This window comes from Girardinichthys multiradiatus, chromosome 18 (assembly GCF_021462225.1).
Source record: "Girardinichthys multiradiatus isolate DD_20200921_A chromosome 18, DD_fGirMul_XY1, whole genome shotgun sequence".
Taxonomy (NCBI): Eukaryota; Metazoa; Chordata; class Actinopteri; order Cyprinodontiformes; family Goodeidae; genus Girardinichthys; species Girardinichthys multiradiatus.
This window is the reverse complement of record NC_061810.1, coordinates 23,971,730-23,995,547: the sequence shown is the minus strand read 5'-3', so window position 1 is coordinate 23,995,547 and position 23,818 is coordinate 23,971,730. Positions and strand designations below refer to the sequence as shown.

Sequence of the window (23,818 nt, the reverse complement as noted above, 5' to 3'; positions counted from 1 at the left end):
TAATGCAGATTCTTCCATCTGGCAGCTTAAGAAATAGAAAATCTGGTTGAGTGACTGCGAGTTGGACAAGGTGAACCAGCAGGAAGCACAATTTAGTTTAGTGCCATCTGTTTTTTATTTACTCACCAATAATGAGCAAATCACTAAGCTGTTCAAATCACAGAGTAAATGATGAAGTCTGTAAGAGAGCCATTGATTGCTGAAACATGGAGCGACTGCGGCTTTCAGTAGTCTGGCCTTTTTTAACGGCGTATATTGTGCAGCCCACCAACCGTACAGCACATACATACCGCTCTCCTCTTGTCGTGGAGCAAGGGGTCACCTCAGGCTGATGACGAAACTAAATCACCCAATACATCACTTTCAAGCACTAAGCACATGTTTCAGCCTTTTTATTGACTGCGCCTTATTCTCTGTAAAGAACTGAATAAAGTTAAGCTCCAAGAAGGAAGCAATATTGTTGCATTTAACTTACTTTAGTCTGATGAAATTTTTGAGCAAGGGCTAATAAATTAGCCCTATACCGTTTGTTCATCGAGCAGAATTATTGTAACTTCTGATGCTCATAATGAAGACATTTTATATTATCAATAAAAAGCAGACACGGTGGAGTACGAATTAAATTCACACATTTCGTTGAATATGTTTTCTCTAATTCATACGCAGACGTGTTTACCAATTGGTAGACAAGGAATTCCTCAATAAAACAAAAGAGAAATAAAAGGCAACGGGAATGGGCTGCTTGCCAGTACTGACAAATAAGTCATATGTTTCAATGGCGTAAAGTGCTTTCAACTAGGTGCTGTCGTTTTCTCCAACTGTGCACTGCCAGTCAGCTGGCTGGAAGAAAGTTATTACACTCCATTCACTGGGTTGATCACCTAACCAGATCTCCCAACTAATCAACCAGCCAATATCATCATCATATCATATAAAACCAATCAATATGCAATGTTGATTCAGAAGCAGCATAAGTAATTGTCACCTTTCTCTACTTCTTAAATACTTCATAGTATACATTAAAGCTGGACAATATATTAAATCACAGTATCAGTTTATGCAGTACTACAATCTCAAAGAACTGTTTGGATGAAACACTTGGTGGGCATTAGTATACCAGATGCCACACATTACAATTTTCCTTGCCAATATTATGTTTGGTACCTAGGTGGACTTCTACTGTCCTTTATGCCCAAACTGATAAAGATCTAAGTGACCAAAATTAGACAGCATGCAGAGAGTGGTGGAAATATTGTGATGATAGAAAAGAAGGAGAGGACAATGTGGGGTGATCCCATTCGATAGCAATATTGTGATATTTTTACATTTTTAAAACGGTGTGGTGTAATGCCATAAATTATTAAGTCTGCAAAAAGTAATTACAGTGTAATTTGACATTGCACTTCCTAATCAGTCTAAACTGCTAAATATCTGCTTTTTCTTAGCAGATGAGAAATCACAGGTGAGTTGGTGGATTGTTTTAAGACTCATGTCTGGGTATCTTAAAAGATAAAATCAGTGGAAACCGTGAGATTCCCGCATGGCTAAAAATTAAACTACTCGTGTTAAACAGAACGTGTCAAAGAAAGCACACAAATGTTAATATATTTGTGTCTATAAAACACAGATTTCTACTGAGAAATCATGCCCAAATGATCCGTTTTTGGCGAAAACGTCTATAAAGCAGTCTGCAGTCATGTACCTCTGCAGCGTACAGAATTCATCGACTGATCTGAGCCCGCAGAGAAATTAAAACGCCGTAAATCAAACTCCAAAAACACGCTTGTATTCATACATAAAGCCTGTAGCCCGGGGACACGGCGTAGCTCGCAAACATTTGTGTTTACCACCTCATCAGTGGGTTACATGTTTATATATCGGAGCATGGCATGCGCTGGCAGTGCGCTGCATACTAGAAATAGCAAAGAGAAGCCAAAACAGCAATGGACAAAAATGGTCACACAAGCTTAAGACACCATTTTGAAAAATCCACCGATTTCTGGATAACAACCCCGAGATGCCATCTTGCCAATTATCACTAGATTGGCTACCGCTGGAACGGCCATCCAACCCACTCCGTAGCAGTCCACGCAGGAAACTGTGAGAGTCATATATTACTAGCGTTAGCTTAGCATAAAAGCTAACCTGAAAAGACGAGCGTTAGCCCCGACGCTGCATCCCCGCATCCATCAGCACACACTGCTGAAAATTAGCAACCTAGCCGGGGGGACATTAGAAAACGACAATAAAAAATAGTAGCAGTGGCTCATACCGGAATTACATGGGGAACAAATATGGAAACCACAAAGCTTTGCCAAAAACAACTCAAAGTGAAACGATTCGGGAAGTGTTTGGTCCCGCTGTTACAGCTAGTCGTTTAGCCTAGCATAGCTCGCTAGTTCCACACGGAGGACAATTGAAGGGATATGGAGGAGGAAAAAAAAAAAACAGGAAAAAAACTTACAAAGTCGACACATGAGACATTCTTCCCCTCTACAATAAGCGGTACACGTAAACTTACCAAAACCCCTTGGCGAAAGAGTAAAATATTTTCTGTGTGTGTTTCTTTATCCCGCGGGTCTGCTCAGCTTCGGCTCGGTACGGACTGGCTCTGCTACAGCAACGTTTTTGTCGGGCCAGTAGCGTTGGGAAGACAGCTTTCACCCGGAGAGACGGCCACCGTGTGTGGGGGATGGGGATGCACTGTCGGGAGGGAGAGAGGCGGGCGGGGGAGGGACGGAGGGATGCAGGGATGCAAGGCGAGAGGAGGGGAGGAAGATCCACCGAGTGGATGGTGTCTGATAATAGGCTAAGATCAATGAAATTTATAGTCGTTAAAATAAATACTGCGCGAAAATGACTTCGACATATAATGTGCATGTAAAAAAAATAAATAAATAAAATACAATAAAATTTAAATTACAAGTGTTAAGCTGATTGTTTAGAATGCACTTCTACTACTACTATTATTATTACATTTTTTTATTATTATTATTGTAATTATTGCTCTGAAGTATGGATACAATTTTGTTACTGGTGTGGGTGTTATTATCTTAGCCCCTGAAATGTGTTCTTTAGTCATAAATAAGAATCAGATGTGGTGGTGAAATGAAACGGCAGCATGATCAGAAGTTTGAGTTCGAGCAGTTCAGGTTCGCCTTTCCATACACTTTTGCCTCATGCTTAACCAACGAGGCAGACAGCGCCATCACGTGGTAAAGGATAAGCCAACAAGTACAGCTGAATTTTTGTAAATGTTATGACACCTGAGTGTATGAGCTATATACTGGGTGCTATGTAAACACAAACGCATTTATATATATATATATATATATATATATATATATATATATATAAACGGAACTAAATCGCATTATATATATTGAATCCTTTTCCAATTTATCCTGTTACAGTCGCACATAAAAAAAAAAGCATTTAATGTGACGGACCAACACATAATTGTGCGTAATTGTGAATTGAAAAGAAAATATGCATGGTTTTCACAATATTTTACAAAAAATAGTGTGATAATGTTCTTATTTTCGGCCCGTTATTTCACTGCAAACACAGCTGTAGGTCTTTTATGGTTTCTTGCTAACAGCTTTGTACTAAAGAGACCAACAATTTTGCACATTCTTCATTTCAAAATAGCTCAAGCACAGTCGGATTAAATCTATGGCATCTGTGAACATCAAGTTTCAAGTCAAGCAGCAGATTCACAACTGGATTTTGACCGGGCCATTCTACCACGTGGACATGCTTTAATCTAATCCATTCTGGGTGTATGTTTACAGTCGTCCTGAAAGGTGAACCTCTGCCCTGACCTCAAGTCTACTGAACCCTTTCAAAAGTTTTCGTCCAGGATTACCCTGTTTTCAGCTCCATCAATTTTCCTGTCAACTTCCCTGTCCTGGCTCAAATAAAACATGCCCACAGCATGATGCTAACACCATGTTGCACATTGGCATAGTTTTTAGCGTGATGTATAATGTCATTTTTCTTACTCAGATTATGCTTGACTTTGTAGGCCTTTTTAAGCATTCAGTTTTAGTCTGAACTGCACAGCATCCCTTTCTACAAACTCAGTCTCCTATACAGCTTGTGGTAAACTGCAAGCAGGACTTCTTATGACTTTTCTGGATTTTATTCATGGATATTATAGGGGAAACCTAAATGATACTTAGACAAATGTAAGTATAAACACAGAGTTTGCTTTGTCGGTCACTGTCAGTAGAGCTGCTAATTAAGGAGAACTACAATTCCAAGCTGCCTTTGCGGTCTCTAGTTTTACCGAAGGCAACACGTCGGTCTTGACGTTTATAGCTAGCTGTCGCCGGCTGACGCAAGGCGAGTCGTTCACATATTTAAAATAAACCCCTTTCATGCAGATACTTAAGCAACGACACGTCTGATCATAGAAAACAAGTCCCGTTCGAATCATCGCGTGATTTAGAGTTTCCGGAAGTTAGAGCATGAGACGAGAACTGTCCGAGGTGCTGACACTGTACGAGATGCTTTTCCTGCTTTAGAATACTGAGTCTGCGGTATTTTTCACAGGTATTATGTGCTGAAATATTGTATTATGATGTAATACATGTTTGTATGTTATGCTGTGTATATTTTCTTTAGAGCGACTAAGGCCCAAAGTTGGTGGAATCTCGGACATGTTACACTAGATAAAAAGGGTCTAAAAACGGTCTTAAATCTAAACAAGTGTGAAATATTAATTGTTTATTCTTGCCCACAAACGTACACATTTTGTAAATTTTTATTTTGTTTTTGTTTATTTTCAGATTTTTACAATATGGATGAACATCGAGGGGTGTGTACAAGTTTGACGTTCTCCCGTAACACCAGCACCCCTGTAGGTAGTGAACCTGGGAATACCCCACAATGCAACGGAGCCCCAGAGCGGTGGACGCATCTACGAGTGGCTGAGTCCCAGGGACTGCAGCTCCTTGGTGTGTTCAGATCGTTCAGGGAGCAAGGTCTGCTGTTTGATTTCATCATCATAGTCCAGGAGCACGAATTCCCCTGTCACAGATGCGTTCTTACAGCATGTAGTGATTTCTTCAGGTATCTATCTATCTATCTATCTATCTATCTATCTATCTATCTATCTATCTATCTATCTATCTATCTATCTATCTATCTATCTATCTATCTATCTATCTATCTATCTATCTATCTATCTATCTATCTATCTATCTATCTATCTATCTATCTATCTATCTATCTATCTATCTATCTATCTATCTATCTATCTATCTATCTATCTATCTATCTATCTATCTATCTATCTATCTATCTATCTATCTATCTATCTATCTATCTATCATCATATTTTATTGGGATTTTAAGGGGATGTAGACCAACATAAAGTAGTGCATGATTGTGAACTGGAAAAAAAAATCTGAGAAAAGAGTTGCACATATGTAGTCAGTTCTACAAGTCTTTATGGAACAACCTTTTGGTACAATTACAGTTGTAAGTTTTTTGCTGTATGGTTTACCAGCTTTTCACATTTAGATTAATATTTTTTTTTTCCCCATTCATTTAAACTGCTTTGCAAAATATAGATCACCTAAATCCCTTTGGTAAATTGGATTTAGGGCTGGGTATGCTGACTTGTGAATGTGCTTTAAGATCATTTCTTTCTGCTGGAAGGTGAATCTCTGCTCCACTCTCAAGTGTTTTGCAGCCTCCACTGGGGTTTTTCCAGGATTTACTGTAAATACAGAGGTTGGACAATGAAACTGAAACACCTGGTTTTAGACCATAATAATTTATTAGTATGGTGTAGGGCCTCCTTTTGCGGCCAATACAGCATCAATTCGTCTTGGGAATGACATATACAAGTCCTGCACAGTGGTCAGAGGGATTTTAAGCCATTCTTCTTGCAGGATAGTGGCCAGGTCACTACGTGATACTGGTGGAGGAAAACGTTTCCTGACTTGCTCCTCCAAAACACCCCAAAGTGGCTCAATAATATTTAGATCTGGTGACTGTGCAGGCCATGGGAGATGTTCAACTTCACTTTCATGTTCATCAAACCAATCTTTCATCAGTCTTGCTGTGTGTATTGGTGCTTTGTCATCCTGATAAACGGCACCACCTTCAGGATACAATGTTTGAACCATTGGATGCACATGGTCCTCAAGAATGGTTCGGTAGTCCTTGGCAGTGACGCGCCCATCTAGCACAAGTATTGGGCTAAGAGAATGCCATGATATGGCAGCCTAAACCATCACTGATCCACCCCCATGCTTCACCCTGGGCATGCAACAGTCTGGGTGGTACGCTTCTTTGGGGCTTCTCCACAACGTAACTCTCCCGGATGTGGGGAAAACAGTAAAGGTGGACTCATCAGAGAACAATACATGTTTCACATTGTCCACAGCCTAAAGATTTGCGCTCCTTGCACCATTGAAACCGACGTTTGGCATTGGCATGAGTGACCAAAGGTTTGGCTATAGCAGCCCGGCCGTGTATATTGATCCTGTGGAGCTCCTGACGGACAGTTCTGGTGGAAACAGGAGAGTTGAGGTGCACATTTAATTCTGCCATGATTTGGGCAGCCATGGTTTTATGTTTTTTGGATACAATCCGGGTTAGCACCTGAACATCCCTTTCAGACAGCTTCCTCTTGTGTCCACAGTTAATCCTGTTGGATGTGGTGCGTCCTTCTTGGTGGTATGCTGACATTACCCTGGATACCGTGGCTCTTGATACATCACAAAGACTTGCTGTCTTGGTCACAGATGCGCCAGCAAGACGTGCTCCAACAATATGTCCTCTTTTGAACTCTGGTATGTCACCCATAATGTTGTGTGCATTTCAATATTTTGAGCAAAACTGTGCTCTTACCCTGCTAATTGAACCTTCACACTCTGCTCTTACTGGTGCAATGTGCAATCAATGAAGACTGGCTACCAGGCTGGTCCAATTTAGCCATGAAACCTCTCACACTAAAATGACAGGTGTTTCAGTTTCATTGTCCAACCCCTGTAGCTCCACCTATCTTCCCATCAGTTGTGTCCAGCTTTCCCATCCACGAAAATCATCATGGGCTGGAAAGCTACTGATGCCTCATGCCGCATGATACTTCACGATGTGTTCGGGGTACGGCAGCACAATATTAGAAAAGCATTACCTTGCAAGATTTTTGTTGAATATTGTGAGAAAAATATTGATTACTATTAACCAATATCTTTTCCCCAACTATCTGTCTTTTTTAATCATCACAATGTCTTAACAGTAGTAGGAAAGCTGGTAAAGCAAAAGTCCTTCCACATGTTTCTAGAACACAGTTTTAATGAAAAACACCTGAACATATTAGACCAGATTTTGCATCCTAACAGTCCTTTGCGATTGCAATAGTGCAGACACTGATAATACAATGGTCATTGTAATTCAGTGTATTGTGCAGCTCTAGCTCTTGTCTCAGAGCACAGCATCGCATATGTTTACTGTATTCCCAATGCCATGTATCAAACTTTACACAGGATGTCTTATGGCTTTCTTCTTGACATTCTTTCATATGAGCTAAATTTGTGGAGTCTACCTCTCACAGTTGTTCTATTGACAGACTGAATTTTGGATCTCTGCAGCTCCTTAACAGTTACTGTTGTCCTCCTGGCTGCTTCTCTGATTAATAATCCTCTTTCCTAGCCTGTTAGTTTAGGTGGGCAGCCATGTCTTAGTATGCTTGTGGTTGTCTCATACTCTTTCCTTTAGTGGGATGATGAAGTCGTCCCACTGTCCAGAGCTTGGGATATTGTTTTATCAAAGCCTACTTTAAACATATCTAAAGCAGTATCCATGACCTGTCTGCTATGTTCCTTAACCTTCAGGAAGTTTTTTGTTCACTAACAAACCCCTGAGGCTTTCAAAGAACAGCTTTTAAAATAAAGAACTTGCACAATGATCTTGCAAAAGGAAATCATACAGGAACTGTACCGTCAAGGAATGGCGGAGAGATGTGGTACACTGAAACAAAAGAAACCAGCTAGGAACAAAGGAGCCTAAATACTGAGGCATTGGCAAAAAATGACAAGCAAACCAGGAGAGTAATCAGAGGAGATGTGGAGCAGCTGGGCAGAGTGAAGGCAGAGCAGGTGAAGGAGGGAGACTAATTAACCAGGATAGAGCTGAGCAGAAACCTAAAGAAACCTTGTATCATTTTCTTTCCACTACTTTGTGTTGGTAAATCCCTCGTACTCGTACTCGTACTCATACTCGTCATCTTCTGCTTTATCCGGGACCGGGTCGCAGGGTCAGCATACTCAGCAGAGACGCCCAGACGTCCCTCTCCCCAGACACCTCCTCCAGCTCCTCCGGGGGGAGCCCAAGGCGTTCCCAGTCCAGCCGAGAGACATAGTCCCTCCAGCGTGTCCTGGGTCGTCCCCTGGGCCTCCTCCCGGTGGGACGTGCCTGGAACACCTCCCGAGGAAAGCGTCCAGGAGGCATCTGGTATAGATGCCCGAGCCACCTCAACTGGCTCCTCTCGATGTGGAGAAGCAGCGGCTCTACTCCGAGCCCCTCCCGGATGGCCGAGGTCCTCACCCTATCTGTAAGGGAGTGCCTGGCCACCCTACGGAGGAAGCTCATTTCAGCCGCTTGTATCCGGGATCTCGTTCTTTCGGTCATGACCCAAAGTTCATGGCCATAGGTGAGGGTAGGAACGTAGACCGACCGGTAAATCGAGAGCTTCACTTTTCGGCTCAGCTCTCTCTTCACCACAACGGACCGGCACAGCGCCCCCATTACTGTGACAGCTGCACTGATCCGTCTGTCGATCTCCTGCTCCATTCTTCCCTCACTCGTGAACAAGACCCCGAGATACTTAAACTCCTCCACTTGAGTCAGGAATTCCCCTCCAACCTGAAGAGGACAAGCCACCCTTTTCCGGTCGAGAACCATGGCCTCGGATTTGGAGGAGCTGATCTTCATCCCAGCCGCTTCACACTCGGCTGCGAACCGCCCCAATGCATGCTGTAGGTCTTGGCTAGATAGGGCCAGCAGGACCACGTCATCTGCAAAAAGAAGAGACGAAATCCTCTGGTCCCCAAACCAGACACTCTCCAGCCCTTGGCTGCGCCTAGAAATCCTGTCCATAAAAGTTATGAACAGGACCAGTGACAAAGGGCAGCCCTGCCGGAGTCCAACATGCACTGGGAACAGGTCCGACTTAGTGCCGGCAATGCGAACCAAACTCCTGCTCCGCTTGTACAGAGACCGGAGGGCCCCTAATAAAGAGCCACCGATTCCATACTCCTGGAGCACCCCCCACAGGGCATCACGAGGGACACAGTCGAATGCTTTCTCCAGGTCCACAAGCTTTTTAACCACCTCGGTGACTTCAGCCTGGGTGATGAAAGAGTCCAACCCCGAGTCCCCAGACTCTGTTTCCACCAGGGAATGCGTGATGGCAGGATTGAGGAGATCCTCGAAGTACTCCTTCCACCGGCCGATAATGTCCCCAGTTGAGGTCAGCAGCTCCCCACCCCCACTATAAACAGTGTTGGTAAAGCACTGCTTCCCCCTCCTGAGGCGCCAGACGGTTTGCCAGAATCGCTTCGGGGCCAACCGGTAGTCCTTCTCCATGGCCTCACCGAACTCCTCCCAGGTCCGAGATTTTGCCTCTGCCACCGCCCGGGCCGCAGCACGCTTGGCCCCACGGTACCCGTCAGCCGCCTCAGGAGTCCCACAAGCCAACCACAGCCCATAGGACTCCTTCTTCAGCTTGGCAGCATCCCTTACTGCCGGTGTCCACCACCGGGTTCGGGGATTGCCGCCGCGACAGGCACCGCAGACCTTACGGCCGCAGCTACGGGCAGCAGCATTGACAATAGATGTGGAGAACATGGTCCATTTGGACTCTATGTCTCCAACATCCCTCGGAATCTGGTCAAAGCTCTCCCGGAGGTGAGAGTTGAATACATCCCTGGCCAAGGGCTCTGCCAGACGTTCCCAGCAGACCCTCACTATGCGCTTGGGCCTGCCAAGTCTGTCCGGCTTTCTCCTCCTCCAGCGGATCCAACTCACCACCAGGTGGTGATCAGTGGACAGCTCAGCCCCTCTCTTCACCCGAGTGTCCAAAACATGCGGCCGAAGGTCTGATGATACAACAACAAAGTCGATCATTGACCTTCTGCCTAGGGTATCCTGGTGCCAAGTGCACTGATGGACACCCTTATGTTTGAACATGGTGTTCATTATGGACAATCTGTGACTAGCACAGAAGTCCAATAACAAAACACCGCTTGGATTCAGATCGGGGAGGGCATTCCTCCCAATCACGCCTCTCCAGGTGTCACTGTCATTTCCCACGTGGGCGTTGAAGTCCCCCAGCAGAATAATGGAGTCCCCAGGAGGGGCACTATCCGGCACCCCCGACAGGGACGCCAAGAAGGCCGGGTACTCTGCACTACCACTCGGCCCGTAGGCCGAAATGATAGTCAGAGACCTCTCCCCAACCCGAAGGCGCAGAGATGCGACCCTCTCATCCACTGGTGTAAACCCCAACACGAGACGGCTGAGCTGGGGGGCAACAAGCAAACCCACACCAGCCCGCCGCCTCTCCCCGCGGGCCACTCCAGAGTAGAAGAGAGTCCAGCCCCTCTCAAGGAGATGGGTTCCAGAGCCCACGCTGTGCGTGGAGGCGAGCCCGACTATTTTTAGTCGATATCTCTCGACCTACCGCACCAGCTCAGGCTCCTTCCCCCCCAGCGAGGTGACATTCCACGTCCCTAGAGCCAGCCTAAGCATCCGGGGATTGGGCCGCAGAGGTCTCCACCTTTGTCCGCCGCCCAATCCTCTATGCACCGGTCCCTCACGGTTCCCCCTGCAGGTGGTGGGCCCACTGGGGGATGGTCTCGCGTCTCTCGTTCGGGCTTGGCCCGGCCGGGTCCCGCGAGGAGCAACCCGGCCACCAGGCGCTCTCTGACGAGTCCCGACCCCAGGCCTGGCTCCAGGGTGGGACCCCGGCTCCGTCGTACCAGGCGACGTCACGTGCCTCGATTCTGTAGTCATCTGTAGTCATCGGTAAATCCCATAAAATACAAATAGAGTACACTGAGGTTTGTGGTTGTGACATAACAAAATGTGAAAAAGTTCAATGAGCATAAAAACTTTGCAAGGCATTGGACTTGTATGTTCACCTATCAGCCTAATGTGACAGCATGCACTCCTGTTGTGTTTAGAGCCATGTTTGAGGTCGACATGCGAGAGCGTGGAGATGGCTCAGTAACCCTTGCTAATCAGTGCCCCAAGGCTGTGGGTTCTTTCCTGGATTTTGCCTACTCTGGAGAGGTTCTCATCACTGATGGCAACGTTGACATACTGTTCCAGCTTGCTTCTTTTCTGCAGGTAATCCCGCAACCATTTGATGTTCTCTCTTACTATACATCTTGTTTATCTTCATGGTAATTCATTTCAGTGTCTGCCTTGTGACCATGTACAACCTGTGTTGGATTTAGAGTTTCCTCACTTTTGCAGCTTGTGCTTGCTTGGACTAACCTTTACATTGTCATTCTTTAGGATGATTAAATCTGAATCTCAATTGTTGCTGTCTCTTCAGGTCCCTGTCCTGTCCAGAGCATGCAGTGACTTCCTGATAGCAACAATGGATCTTTGTAACTGTCTTCCCTTCTTGTCCCTGGCAGAGGCATATGGTTCAGCCTCTCTCCTTCACAGTGCCAGCGAGTTTGTGGTTAGGAACTTTTTTGACCTGTCCAAAACACAGGAGTTCTTGGAGATGCAGGTAATCATGAGTCTGGGTGCTGCATGCACGCAGAAAAGCTTGAGCGGTATCCTCTGCATCCTTGTACATTGTGTTGTAATCATCTCATTTAGTCTACCTATCCACTGAAGTGCCTGCTGTAGTGATACAAAATCTTTACCTTAAAGCCCAACCTTCATAGACTGTATAATTATGTATATTATAACCTAAAAGGCTCCTGTTTCTCATTTTATCCTAAAAAGCATGTAACACAGATTCTTATTTGTGTTTTGCTTGTTGTGACATGGTTTTTACAGCTTCTGTTGCTGTATTTAGGAAAATGTCTTAAAGGCCTGCCTAAGGTCAGATGCTCTAAACGTTCCCAGCGAGGAGACAGTTGTGATGTCTCTTCTTAAATGGATACATCATGATTTGCCAGGGAGACAGAAGCTGCTCTCAGAACTGATGTCTCTGAGCCGACTTCACCACCTGCCTGCAGCTTCCCTGAAGGTACAAGCCATGTCTGTGGGGCACGGTTAAAAAAAAGATAGTGAATTTACCTCATATTGTCTGTATGACTGAGCTGTTTTTTTTTTTTTGACAAGTATTCCACCAAACTTATGATGTTGTTATCTGCAACAGTAACACTTCAGATGTTCAACTAAAAGCCTATTAAGTAGCTAAGTCATGTATTTTTCAATGTTTTGTCAGAACTATTATGCATTATCAGCAACAAGCTGCTTTACACTCACAATTGGCATACAGGTCATATTTATTTGGAACTTTAAATAATGCATTTGAACTGTGTAATCATTATACAACAAACACATTAAAGGAACTGCAAATTGGGAGCAGATTTGTGCAATGTGTGGGTTAAACACTGACATTGTAGCCATCAGCGAGCTTCTTACACAGTGGCTGGTCATAGAAGAAGGGGCAGAGCAACAGAGTACATGGCAGTTTAAAGGAAATGTCAAGGTGAGGTTTTTGGAGTTGGGGGCAAATGGAGACATGCAGGCAGGAGCAGCATGGATGGTTTAAAATTTTTTTTTTATTAAATGAAAAGTAAAAAACTTACAACTTGACTTGAGGAGTGAAGAGTATAAAAAGGGGCCCACACACAGGTAGGACAGGGAGACTGATTGGCATGATGCAGGTGGACTGAATGTTAGCTGGTTTCGGTGGCAATGGCTGAGAGTGGGAAGCAAAACATGACTGGAACTAAACAGAAATACAAGGACACAATCTAACAAAACGAAATGTCTTACAGGTAGAACTAAAAAAGCACCATGAACTATAATATGCCACCTTGAGAACATAAACAATAAAGATCAGAACCGAGACCCAAAAAATAATAACACAGAAATGCTGTAAACAAACTCAAAATTCTACAAATTGTGACAGGACATGGAAATAGAAGAATCCAGCAATTGGTAATGACAATCACTGAGGTTATATACTGAGAGAATGCAGGTGTGTTAATCAGGGGACAAGGTGGAGCAGCTGAGGCTGAAGGAAAGCAGGAAGATTAAGGGAGGGAGACTGATTACCATGAATGGAGCTCAACTAAGACACAAAGAAACTATCAAACCAAGGGGGGAAATCTAACATAGATTTAAAAGGGAAAAAATCAAATGTACAAATAGCAAGAATAAACTAAAATGCTAAACACACAAGAATTAATCAACATCGCAAAACCCTAAAGGCAAAAACGACAGTTAAATAAGACAAGACCTGAAGAACATAAAAATCAAGGATCAAAACACAAACACAAAAGAAAACCAACACCAACATCAGTGAATTGTAACAGGTTGAGGTCTGGGCATTCCCAGAATCCTGATTTTTTTAATTCCAAAGACAGTTTTGTCATGTATTTTGACGATTGTCTTGTTGTAACACATTAAAAAGAAAATTGGTTGGTTGTTCCAAAAAAACAAGTACCTGCACAGGCTCAAGCCTGCCATGAACTAGAAACTGCTGGAATACCAGTGTTTCTGTCACAGTAAAGCCAGCGAAGCAAACAAGGAGCCCCTGCTGCATAATAAGCACCGTCCTTGGTTCTGGACTTTTTTGTGTTTTTTGAAATTTATGTTTGCACAGGTAGGCTGTGTTGATGCAAATGGCACAACATTTGGCCTGGTTGCATATTCTGTCATGAATTTTAACTTTTTGTTTTCTTAAAGTCTTCCATGTTTCCTTGATCTAAGTCCCTTCTGCATGTTTTGTATAATTGACTCGTTTTCTAAATACACTACTGTTGCAACTTGATTTCTGTTATTTTTTTCATACCCTTGTGTGCATATAACTTCAAAATTGAATGTTTCATTGTCTTACAGTAGGTGAAGATTTTTTTATGTGTTGAAAAACTACCAATATGCTTATATGGGATGGAAAGAAATGCATTTTACTGACTTTGCTCCAAAAAAAAAAAAGAAAATAAGGATATCCACAAGAATCAGTGTTGCTGCCAATGTTTGACACTCCCAGGCTTGAATAATACCCTTCCAAAAATCCACATTTTTGTATATGAAATGGGGGATAATGTAACTGCTAAAAGTGGCATTTAAGGGGTTACAAATGAAATTCATAGATATTTTGTATGTATGGTAAGGATTCTAGTTAATATTGGCATACATAAAAAACAAAAAAATATATATATATTGATGCATTTTCTGTGCTCTCATCTGAAACAAAAAATGAAAGGACTGCCAAGGCTTAAACTTGACAAAAAGTTGCAGCTACCCAAATAGACAAGCCAAATGTCTTCTGAAGAAAAGCTTTAGCATCAAATGGGACACAGATTAGAAAAAGGAGTAAGGAGTCAGTTGAAACTTTCAAATTTAAGAAAACTGTACCAACTGTCAAGCACAGTGGTGACATCATGCTGTGGGGAGAGGTTTCCAAGGCTAAATGTGACAAATAAACAAGCAATTAACCTCCTTTCCATGTTAGTCCAAATAACTTAAACAACTACTTCTATAATTCTTGGTCTTTTTGCATTTTGTTTGTAACTTTTTCTGCTCTGAAGCTTTCCATCTTATCATCAGTTTATGGTGTCTGTGTTACCTTCACAGACTTTGTGTGATTCACACCCACTCATCTGCAGTGATGACTCCTGTCTTACACTCCTATCAGAGGCCCAGGGCAAACAGATTCAGTACAATGGCCTGCTCACCGATGCCAGACCCGCGACCATGAAGAGCTACATCTACATTCACAAGACAGAGGAAAACGGGGAGAACCGCCACACCTTCTGCTACTGCTTGGAAACAGACCAGTGGAAAGAACTGCAAACAGACCTAGGGGAGGCTTCCATGCCAGATCCACCTGGGTCTTATCTGAGCAGCTATGCTGAGAAGGTACACTTTGGAGTGGATCTTATTTTGGTTTGAGTTGTTAAGAATAAAACAAATAACATTTTTTAATCCTGCATGTTGCCAATTCTTTAAAAAATATTCTTAAAGTTTTTTTTTATAAAGCAAAGTTTTTGCCATTTCTAAGATGTTTATCACAGGCGGTTGCCGGGGGAACTGCTGCCGGGCAATTCGCCTCCATGTGGCAGAACCCTTCCACAGTGCCACTGATGAGGTTTGGTGTTTTTGCCCTGTGACCTTAACCTGCACGCCTGCACCGGCCATGTTGAAGCCCAGAACCATGCACACAGCTGTGACCTGCCTTGACCGGGTGTATGTCATTGGGGGACGGACCAAGGGATCCAGAGGGGAGGCCCCGAGTCTGTTGGAGGTATAAAAGAGTTTCCACAATGAGCATAACCTTTCATTGTCAGGTTTTTAGATTGTGAATCAGAAATAGTGTCTTCACTTTTTCCATCTTGCATTGAAGGTGGAGTACTATAATCCTCTGAATCAGGGCTGGTCCTCTGTTAGCCAACTGCCAAATGCCATCTTCTTCCCAGAGGCCAGTGCTTGTGGCAGTGTTATTTATATGCTTGGGTCTGAGGTTGAGATCACAGATTCATTTAATCCCTCACTGGACTGCTTCTTCCGCTATGATGCCCAGCAGGATCAGTGGAGCCGTCTGGTGGCAGAGTTTGGGCAGTTCTTCCACGCCACACTGGTCAAGGCGGTGTCAATAAACAACACGCTTCACCTCTGCGATCTGTCTACGTACAAGGTGACTATTGCTGTATAATTGCAGTAATAATTATTACGTTTTTTTGGATGCATTGCCAGATAGTTTATATGTTAACCTTAAACTACACAGTTTTTTTTTCATTCAGATTTACAGTTTCTGCCCAGAGACCTGTGTGTGGAAGGGTGAGGGCTCGTTTGAATGTGCAGGATTCAACGCAGGAGCTGTAGGGATGAGGGACAGAATCTACATTCTCGGTGGAGACTATTCACCGGATGAGATCACAGACGAAGTTCAGGTAAACTTCAATCCTTAAACCATAGGAGCTGCTACACTTGAACTTTTATAAAAGAGTAATTTTTGCAATATAAACTAACTTTAAAACGGGTGAATAGAATTATATATATTAAAAATGAGAGCGGTTTTGACCAACAGTAAAATATAACTGGAATTGTACTGAGGTTTCAGAATATATGTTTTTTTTTCTGAGATTTGTCTCAGATTGTAGCATGCATAAAGATCCCTGATCCGCTTTTCAATTGAAACAGGAAACACACTTAAAAATGTAAATTTTTCTTGGATCTTTCAATATGTGAGTTTCAGCCATTTAGAATACAAAAAGTGCAGATGCAAAATTTTGTTTCCCCGAATAACATATTTTAAAGTGCAAAACCATTATAGGTGAATTTAAAAATGCCACTGAGCATCTTAGGTGTCCTATTAATGGTATAAGCAGCTTTTTCTGTCTGGCCTTTATAAAAGCTAGGTGGGTGACAACCGTCGTTGACATTTGTAGGTAATGGCTGTTATGAATTTTTCGTTTTTAATTTATATACATTATTTATTAGGGACAATGCCTAATGGACATAGAGTACATCTGATGCTCTGATAATAAATATTATCTGCTATACGTTTACACTTTTCCTGCTGTTGGAAAAATAAATACGGTCTTGTGCAGTACTGATTTGATCGCAGGGGCAATTTGTTTACTGTTGCTCTTCTGAAAACATTCTTATTTAACATTGAAAGATGCACCTGAGGCAATAGATCAGCAACTCAGGGTTTTTTTGGAAGACATAAACCTTTCATATTTATATACATGCATCAAACATTCAACCTACCAACATCACCTTTACTTTCTTTTTTTTTTTTTTTACCTGACACATCAAACTACTAAAAAGCAGTAAAAAAAAATGAGGAGGGAATAATATGTCTGTTCCATAGTTGAACCTGACTACATTCCATGTCTGCTTCCACCGTTGAAATATACACATCTGCGGTCCATCATTCATCAAAAATAGACTCTATCTGTATCGCTGATGGATGATGCCGTGGCAACATGGAACCGCATTGACTAGAATGGCTTCTATTTGCGACGGAGAGAAAAATGCATGGATGACCGGGTCAGTGTGAACTAGTGGTGTAGTGGTGAGGCCTCCACCTGCAAAACCATTACTGTTTTGGGGGTCATCTCATTGTTTCCCTTTAGTGCACATGAGCTGAAACTGATTAGCAGCCCCCTCTACTACTGAACTGACCAAATCAATATTCCAGAACTTTAATTGACTTGATATTAATCTTTGATTAAAAAAGGGTTCCATTATTTTTTTAAACAGCGCATTTAAAACCAGATAAAAAGATAAAATGATGCTAGTCATAACAGGTCAAAAAGACATAGTAAAGAGTGTGTGGAAGATTTTTTAGAAAAAAAGAAAATATTGTCAAATTCAACATTTAAAAGTTGACTAAGAAGAAAAAGTGTGTTATTAAAATGATTTCAAAAAGATGCTAAAATGTAAAGACTCTCTTCATTTTAGCTTTAAACTTTGCCGTTCTGTCAGCCATTCTCAGTAACCCATTCCAGAGGCAAGGTCAATAATGGTAAATAAAGGCCTCATTTATTTCTGACTTCTCTTCAGCCCCATCCCCTGGAACCGTAGCAGGAATTATACTTTTTCTTGTACTTTAATTGCTCTACGTTCCCCTAGTCAAACTTAGATGTGTGGTATCCTCTAAAACATCCAAATCCTGGCTAAAAGCTGATATAAACCACTTCTACGAACACCAAACACAGTTAAAACTATAAGCAGTTTAATCAGAAAGTAAACAAACTGCCATCACCACGAATCTCGGTCTCAGCTGCCCCCCGCAGCTTCTACACACACACATGTCTCCAGACAGCACAGAGCTCACAGATTCCAAAATGTAAGTTTTGTCACAACCCAACCGGGATTTACTAAACCAGCAGCAAAAGAAGACCAGAATTATAACTCACGATTGAAAAACATAACCTAAAAACTTTCTTACCCACATCTGCTTCTTCCCCAAAAGTTAAATCCTTTGTTTTGTTTGCCTATTTATCGGGAATAACATGTCCCAGTGTGCTTTGCAAGCAGATCCACTTAAATTCCTACTTCCTGGTTCCAGATAGAATGTCTTCATTGGACAAACGTAAAAGTTACTCAGTCTGCGTCACAGTTCTTCGTCTTTTTACAACTGGTGATTGGTGGGACTGACATAAATGTATTTGGTATAATCTGATTCTACTGGCTCTACGGATTAAAAGGAAGTCGTTTGTGCAATACGGACCAACCAAACTTCAATTATTGCTCCGCGTACAGCTAGTGGTGAGTGAATATGCTGCAGTTGGAGCGAAACAGAGCAGTTCCTCAGTGTTTTACTAAGAATGGAAAATAAATGTCGGACATTTAAGTAAAGACTATGTTAAAACAAACCATTTTAGACATGTAAAAAAAAGTTTATTATGTCTTGCAAGTAAAACACCATTTGTTTTAAAAATAGTGCCAACATGTGCCATATGGTGCCAATGGGCAAAACGCCTAGGTATGTCTTTACTAAAAGCTCAGTAACTTTGCTTTAGTTTACCTAAGTTGCATGAATCTTTGCACAGGTAATGTCCAAGTGGATTTGGGGTTTTCAAAAGTTTGTAGCCTTATTCATGATATTTCTAAAAGGTTTAAATACAATGTAAAAAAAACTTCTGGCAAGGGAAAAACAAATTTATTTTTCTGTGTTCCATCCTTATTATCTCTGAAACAATAGCAGCTACTGTGATATTTACACTTCTGATGGAATCTCCTAAGTGTTGGCTTTGATACCAAGATTATTTAAATAAGAGTTAGTAATTGCTGAGAAAAACTCAATTAGATTTGGACATGTTATTTTGAGTACAAACTTCACAAAAACCCCTTGGAGCTTCAGAGGCAGACCTGCCACTAGAAGGCCAGAGGTTTCGTAAAGGGTCATGCAATAAAAACTCCTCTGATAGATAAAATGGACTAACACAGGCAACAGCTTTGTTGACAAAATTATTTTAGATACATCTAAATTTTTTTTAATTTAGAGCAGATGTGTCAAAACTTGTTGTAGATATTTGCTAAAAGAAGACTTGTTTTTCTGTTTGCCTGTTTTGGTGCTACTTGTGCAGGTGTACTACAGTGGGAGGAGTCAATGGGAGGAAGTTACACCCATGCCCAGAGCGCTCACTGAGTTCCACTGTCAGGTCATCAGCTTCAACCAATACAGAGACCCATGGGCAGAATGATACCCAACAGACAATGCCCCCCCTCAACACACACACACACACACACACCTGGAGCCAAATGATACTGGATGTGCATGTCTGCATTGACCTTTCATGGCTTTTAAACGTGCACATTGTGAATGGCTAACATCTTAAAAGAAGATGACAGTCAGGGTCAAATGATTATTTTGGTTTATCTCATGTAAATTTGATCATAAGAGTTGTATGTCAAACCACCTAATGTTTAAGCATCCTCCTGTGGAGGAACCCTAATTTTAAAGGTTTATTTTAGTAACAGATTATTTTTCATGATCAAGAGAACAGGTAGAGAGCCCAATTATAGAAATAGCATTGTACTACCATCTCTTCTACAGAAGAAGACTTTATTTTGTCTATTAACAGATGCTTTTTTGCTGCTTTAATTTGCCCTTTTTTTCAGCATTAAAAAAGTCATATTCTAGCAGCAGATCAGAATCTGTGCCACAGAAGACCTAAACACAAAATAAATGCAAATTAAGAATTTCATAACTGCTTAAACAGTCTTTGCTATAACTGAAAATACATATTTATGTGTTTTATCCCTTCTTAGTAAAATTTTCTCCGTTTAATCTTTACTGTAAAACATTTTCTTGTCGGTTGGAGAGCTGAAATTAAATAATTTATTTAAACTCACGAAGGTAAAAAATGTCATGTCAACACTCATGTAAACAACATGCTTTTATTTTACTGCTACTCTGCCATGTGATTATGCATGTCCTGGTTTGTGTGCTTTTGGTAAATAAAAATGAGTAGTATTTCTGTACCTGTTAAACAAAACCACACAATTTTTTACGATAATGTCCAGTTTAAAAAAGCACAAGCAGAAAAAAACATCTTTAGTGAATGCATAGCTAGGTAGTGTAATGCCACAAAAACCCACAAATTGAAGGGTTTAAGGACAAGACGTGAGCATACATAAAGTCAGTAGAACAAAAGAGCCAACAACAATAAAATGATATGACCGACTGTATAACATTTGCTGCTTGTACTCCCATCTCTTTAATGATTCCCCACTTTTTATAATGTTACAAACTAACCACATTTCAGAAAATGATTTCATAGACAGAGTATTTGACCCTAAATTGAACTGGAATTCTGAATCAGTCTTCATGTGATTTCATAGACTAAAAGACTGAAAAAATGTAAACACTGTATTTAGAGAAATTCTAGCAGGCACCAACAGTCTTAAACGCTGGACTCTCTCCATCTGTCCCTTTGTTCCCTCTGCCTTCTGTTTATCTGGCCCCTCGCGGCTCCATGCCTCAGTCCTGATAAGTTTTCACCAGTATCCACATCAGAAGAACAGTGATTAAGACGATCATGAAGTTGAGGAACAGCTCCTGTACCGAGCGGTCCATGGTGAGCGGAGAGGAATGGCGAGAGGCTTCTTTTTGGACACTCACAAGATCTGGAAGAAAAGAAAGATGGAGGGGTTCTGAGCTGACATTTAAACATAAGCATGTAATCTTTGGGTGTGTGTGTGTGTGTGTCTGTGTGTGTGTGTGTGTGTGTGTGTGTGTGTGTGTGTGCTTGCTGCCTTGAAAGAAAAGGTCAGAGGGCTCAGCAGCATTCAGATATACAGTCAGCATCCCTAAGCAGAGCCACAATGTTATGACATGTTTGTGATACAACATTAAAACACTAATTCTGAGTTGAAGCTTTTAATTTTTTTTCTATACTTTTTTAAACCAGGAAATACTCTTGAAATCTTGTTTACAAGTGTGCCCTTGCCAAAAAGAAAGCGGTACCAAAATAGAGTCAGAATCAGCTACAAGACGTGCATAAAATTTCTGCACATTACATAAAAAATGTGTCATTAAAAATAAAAACAAAAACAAAAAGCTTGTGCAACCATCCTGTCAAACCAAAATCATAAATCAAACATGTATGCCAAGTTATCTCTTCCTATGTATAAAGGATAAATAAGATGTGAATATTGACAATGTTTAACATGTCTTTAAGTGCACTCAGTGAGATGTTTTTCTTAAATACAAATAATTTTGGAGCTAATTCCACAAATGATCTGCAGAATATTTGAACGCTTTTCTCTCAGCTCATTACGAGCTCTTCCCACCATCAAAAAGGAACAAATTATGAGAACAAACATGGTAAGCTCGTGTACTTTTTTGGTGGATGTAATGTAATTTTAAATACGAAGGGAAAAGGGCAAAATTAGCTTTTATAACAGAGGATTTGCCAGAGGTTTGATCATCATGGCAAAAAGCAGGCCATTCAATGCAAGAATAATCAACAGTGATCAGTCTTTGAGGTTTGAAGTTTGTAATGAATTTCACAGCTTTATGGTAGGCTGCCGCTAAAATGTTTTAAAGAGGCCTACAGGTTAATTACATCTGGCAGTCTCCCAAATGGGAGAGACTTTCAGAGACTTTCTCAATCTCCAAAGCATGCTGGGTGGTGGAAGATGGGTGATTTCAATCTGGGTTGGAAAACAACACAAGTTTTGCTTTTTAGCAATTTAACTGTGCTTTAAAATTTCACAAAGACTGAACAGTTATAAAAGATTGTTGAAGGTAGCAAGATGCAGATGCAAAACCGTGCATCACAGTAAGGTTAACATGAAAACTTAAATTAGCATTTGCTACTTCTTGATTATTGTTGAAATATGAAATCAACATGAGTGGCCTGAGAGTTGATCTTTGGGGGACACCTTTTGCTACATGAAGAGAAATTGAGGAGATGCCCTGAGTTTTCAAATGCTGAGTTCTAGAGAGATGTTTTGTTAAATAAAGTAGATTTGCTTGAAAAAGATTTTTTTTTTCTGCAGTATCGTTGATAAAATCTGGTTAAATCTCCTCTGCACAAGCTCCTGCAGATCTTTCAATCATCACCAACAGATTTTACTGCATTGTTAAGAAACTGGACAAAATTATTAAACTGATTAACTGTTACCTGGTCTATCTGTAGAAATTGTTCAGATGTTCTGCGTGTTTGTTTGTCCTTTCTGACCGCTGACACAACTTCTTGTCCTCTGCTTGCTGAAAGCTTCTCCCTCTTGTTGCTGCACCTCAGTAGTTTCTGCTGCTCACTGTTGTCCAGTTTTCTGCTTCAGTTGAAGACAGATTTGGCTCCTAAAGTAGCCCACTCTCAGAGGACCGCCCATAGCTAACATACATACAGAATGATGTCACACACCATCTAAAAGACCAATGGAGGGTGTTATTTTCCACATTATCGTCCACTGGAGTATTTTCAATCTATAACCTTACAGAGTCTCCCCTTCCTTCTGCACACAACAGAGGAGGTTATTTTTGCACCCTTGTTGTAGATACTTGATGGGTCGCAGTTGTTCCAAAATTCCAAAACCCAATCCTTGTATCATCTGATGAATTTTGGAACCTGTAATAGTATCCAGGTCAGACCCACACTTTGAGGAGAGGAGGATGACAAAGCAACTAATCCAAAATAAAACATTAGGTGCCTTACACATGTATTCAAATCCAACAAATCTTTTTGAATTTTGTAAATTTACAAACACAATTGTAAATGTTTCTTTTTTGGATTTTATGTGATACACCAAATTTCTTTACAACGAAATAAATCTCCAAAGTGTGACTTGTATTTGTGTAAATACTTTGCAGGATCACATGTTGCTGCAACCTTAGCTGCAAGTGTTTTATTAGAATTTTTGTGACAGGCCAACACATTATAGCTCATAATTCTGAAGAGAAAGGACAATTTTACGTCCATCTCTCTATCCATTGTCTATACCTGTGTCATGATTCTCCTGTGTATGTTTGTGTTTTGAGTTTCTTGTCTGTTTCTCTAGAATTCCCTGTTCAGTTGCTGTTATTCTAGTCATTCTTATTAGATTAGGTTCATGGTTCATTCTTTTGTTTAAATATTTCTGTTACTCCTCTGTGTTCCCACTCATCCATGTTAATAGACCTCCTCCCTTCATTTGCTCTGTATTCTCCCTCCCACCAGCTGATTCACATTTCTCCTGATTAGCCATTCTAGTTCATTGGTCATTCCTCCACCCTGCCTCTGTATTTAAGCCCTCTGGTTTTAATTGCTCACCAATGTGTCCTATTGTTTTCCATGCACTGTTGACTACCTGTTCCATGTCACTGTTATCATCATGTTCTTATCCCTAGTTCCTCTTACCTTCAATAAAATGTATCCGTCTCCTCTGCCTCTGCCAATGTCGTGTTACTGCTTCAGTCCATCACCCACTGTGACAACCTGCTAATAATTGGGGGGGGGGCTGGTGCCCATCTTCAGTGGTGATTGGGTGAGGGGAGGGGTACAGGCTGTGGACAGGATGTCAGTCTACCACAAGGCAAAGTTATGAATGGTTTTCAAGATTCTTTGCAAATAAAAATTTTAAAAGCGTGGTGCTTACTTGCCTTCACACCCTTTTCTCTGATAACCCTGAAATTCCAACCAATTTCTTTCCGAAG

At 41.5% G+C, this 23,818-nt stretch overlaps 3 protein-coding genes across 10 annotated transcripts in view; 1 reads left to right on the top strand and 2 right to left on the bottom strand.

Moving 5' to 3' along the window:
• fam168a (family with sequence similarity 168 member A) overlaps positions 1-2,720 on the bottom strand; it is a 29,436-nt gene extending 26,716 nt beyond the window's left edge. For all 3 annotated transcript variants that reach the window (XM_047391062.1, XM_047391063.1, XM_047391064.1), the window contains exon 1: positions 2,522-2,720. The gene's annotated coding sequence lies outside the window, so the exon portion shown is untranslated. The remainder of the gene's footprint in view (positions 1-2,521) is intronic.
• Positions 1,994-20,372, top strand: kbtbd3 (kelch repeat and BTB (POZ) domain containing 3). 6 transcript variants are annotated; one of them, XM_047391056.1, is made up of 10 exons: positions 1,994-2,100; positions 4,794-5,076; positions 11,205-11,370; positions 11,582-11,764; positions 12,059-12,232; positions 14,797-15,081; positions 15,224-15,466; positions 15,566-15,856; positions 15,963-16,112; positions 19,263-20,372. In XM_047391056.1, the coding sequence occupies exons 2-10, from the start codon at positions 4,805-4,807 to the stop codon at positions 19,377-19,379; spliced, it is 1,881 nt and encodes a 626-aa protein (XP_047247012.1). In that variant the 5' UTR covers positions 1,994-2,100; positions 4,794-4,804; the 3' UTR covers positions 19,380-20,372. The 6 variants fall into 6 exon arrangements, with proteins under 6 accessions (XP_047247012.1, XP_047247014.1, XP_047247013.1 ...); XM_047391058.1 differs by lacking the exon at positions 1,994-2,100 and adding an exon at positions 4,419-4,557 and having other exon boundaries at positions 15,746-15,856; XM_047391057.1 differs by lacking the exon at positions 1,994-2,100 and adding an exon at positions 4,419-4,557 and having other exon boundaries at positions 15,743-15,856.
• On the bottom strand, positions 20,063-22,709 carry LOC124883764 (sarcolipin). Its single transcript, XM_047391065.1, has 2 exons — positions 22,308-22,709; positions 20,063-20,805 (listed from the first exon to the last, which is right to left on the bottom strand). The coding sequence occupies exon 2, from the start codon at positions 20,753-20,755 to the stop codon at positions 20,660-20,662; it is 96 nt and encodes a 31-aa protein (XP_047247021.1). The 5' UTR covers positions 20,756-20,805; positions 22,308-22,709; the 3' UTR covers positions 20,063-20,659.
• Positions 22,710-23,818: the final 1,109 nt, after the last annotated feature.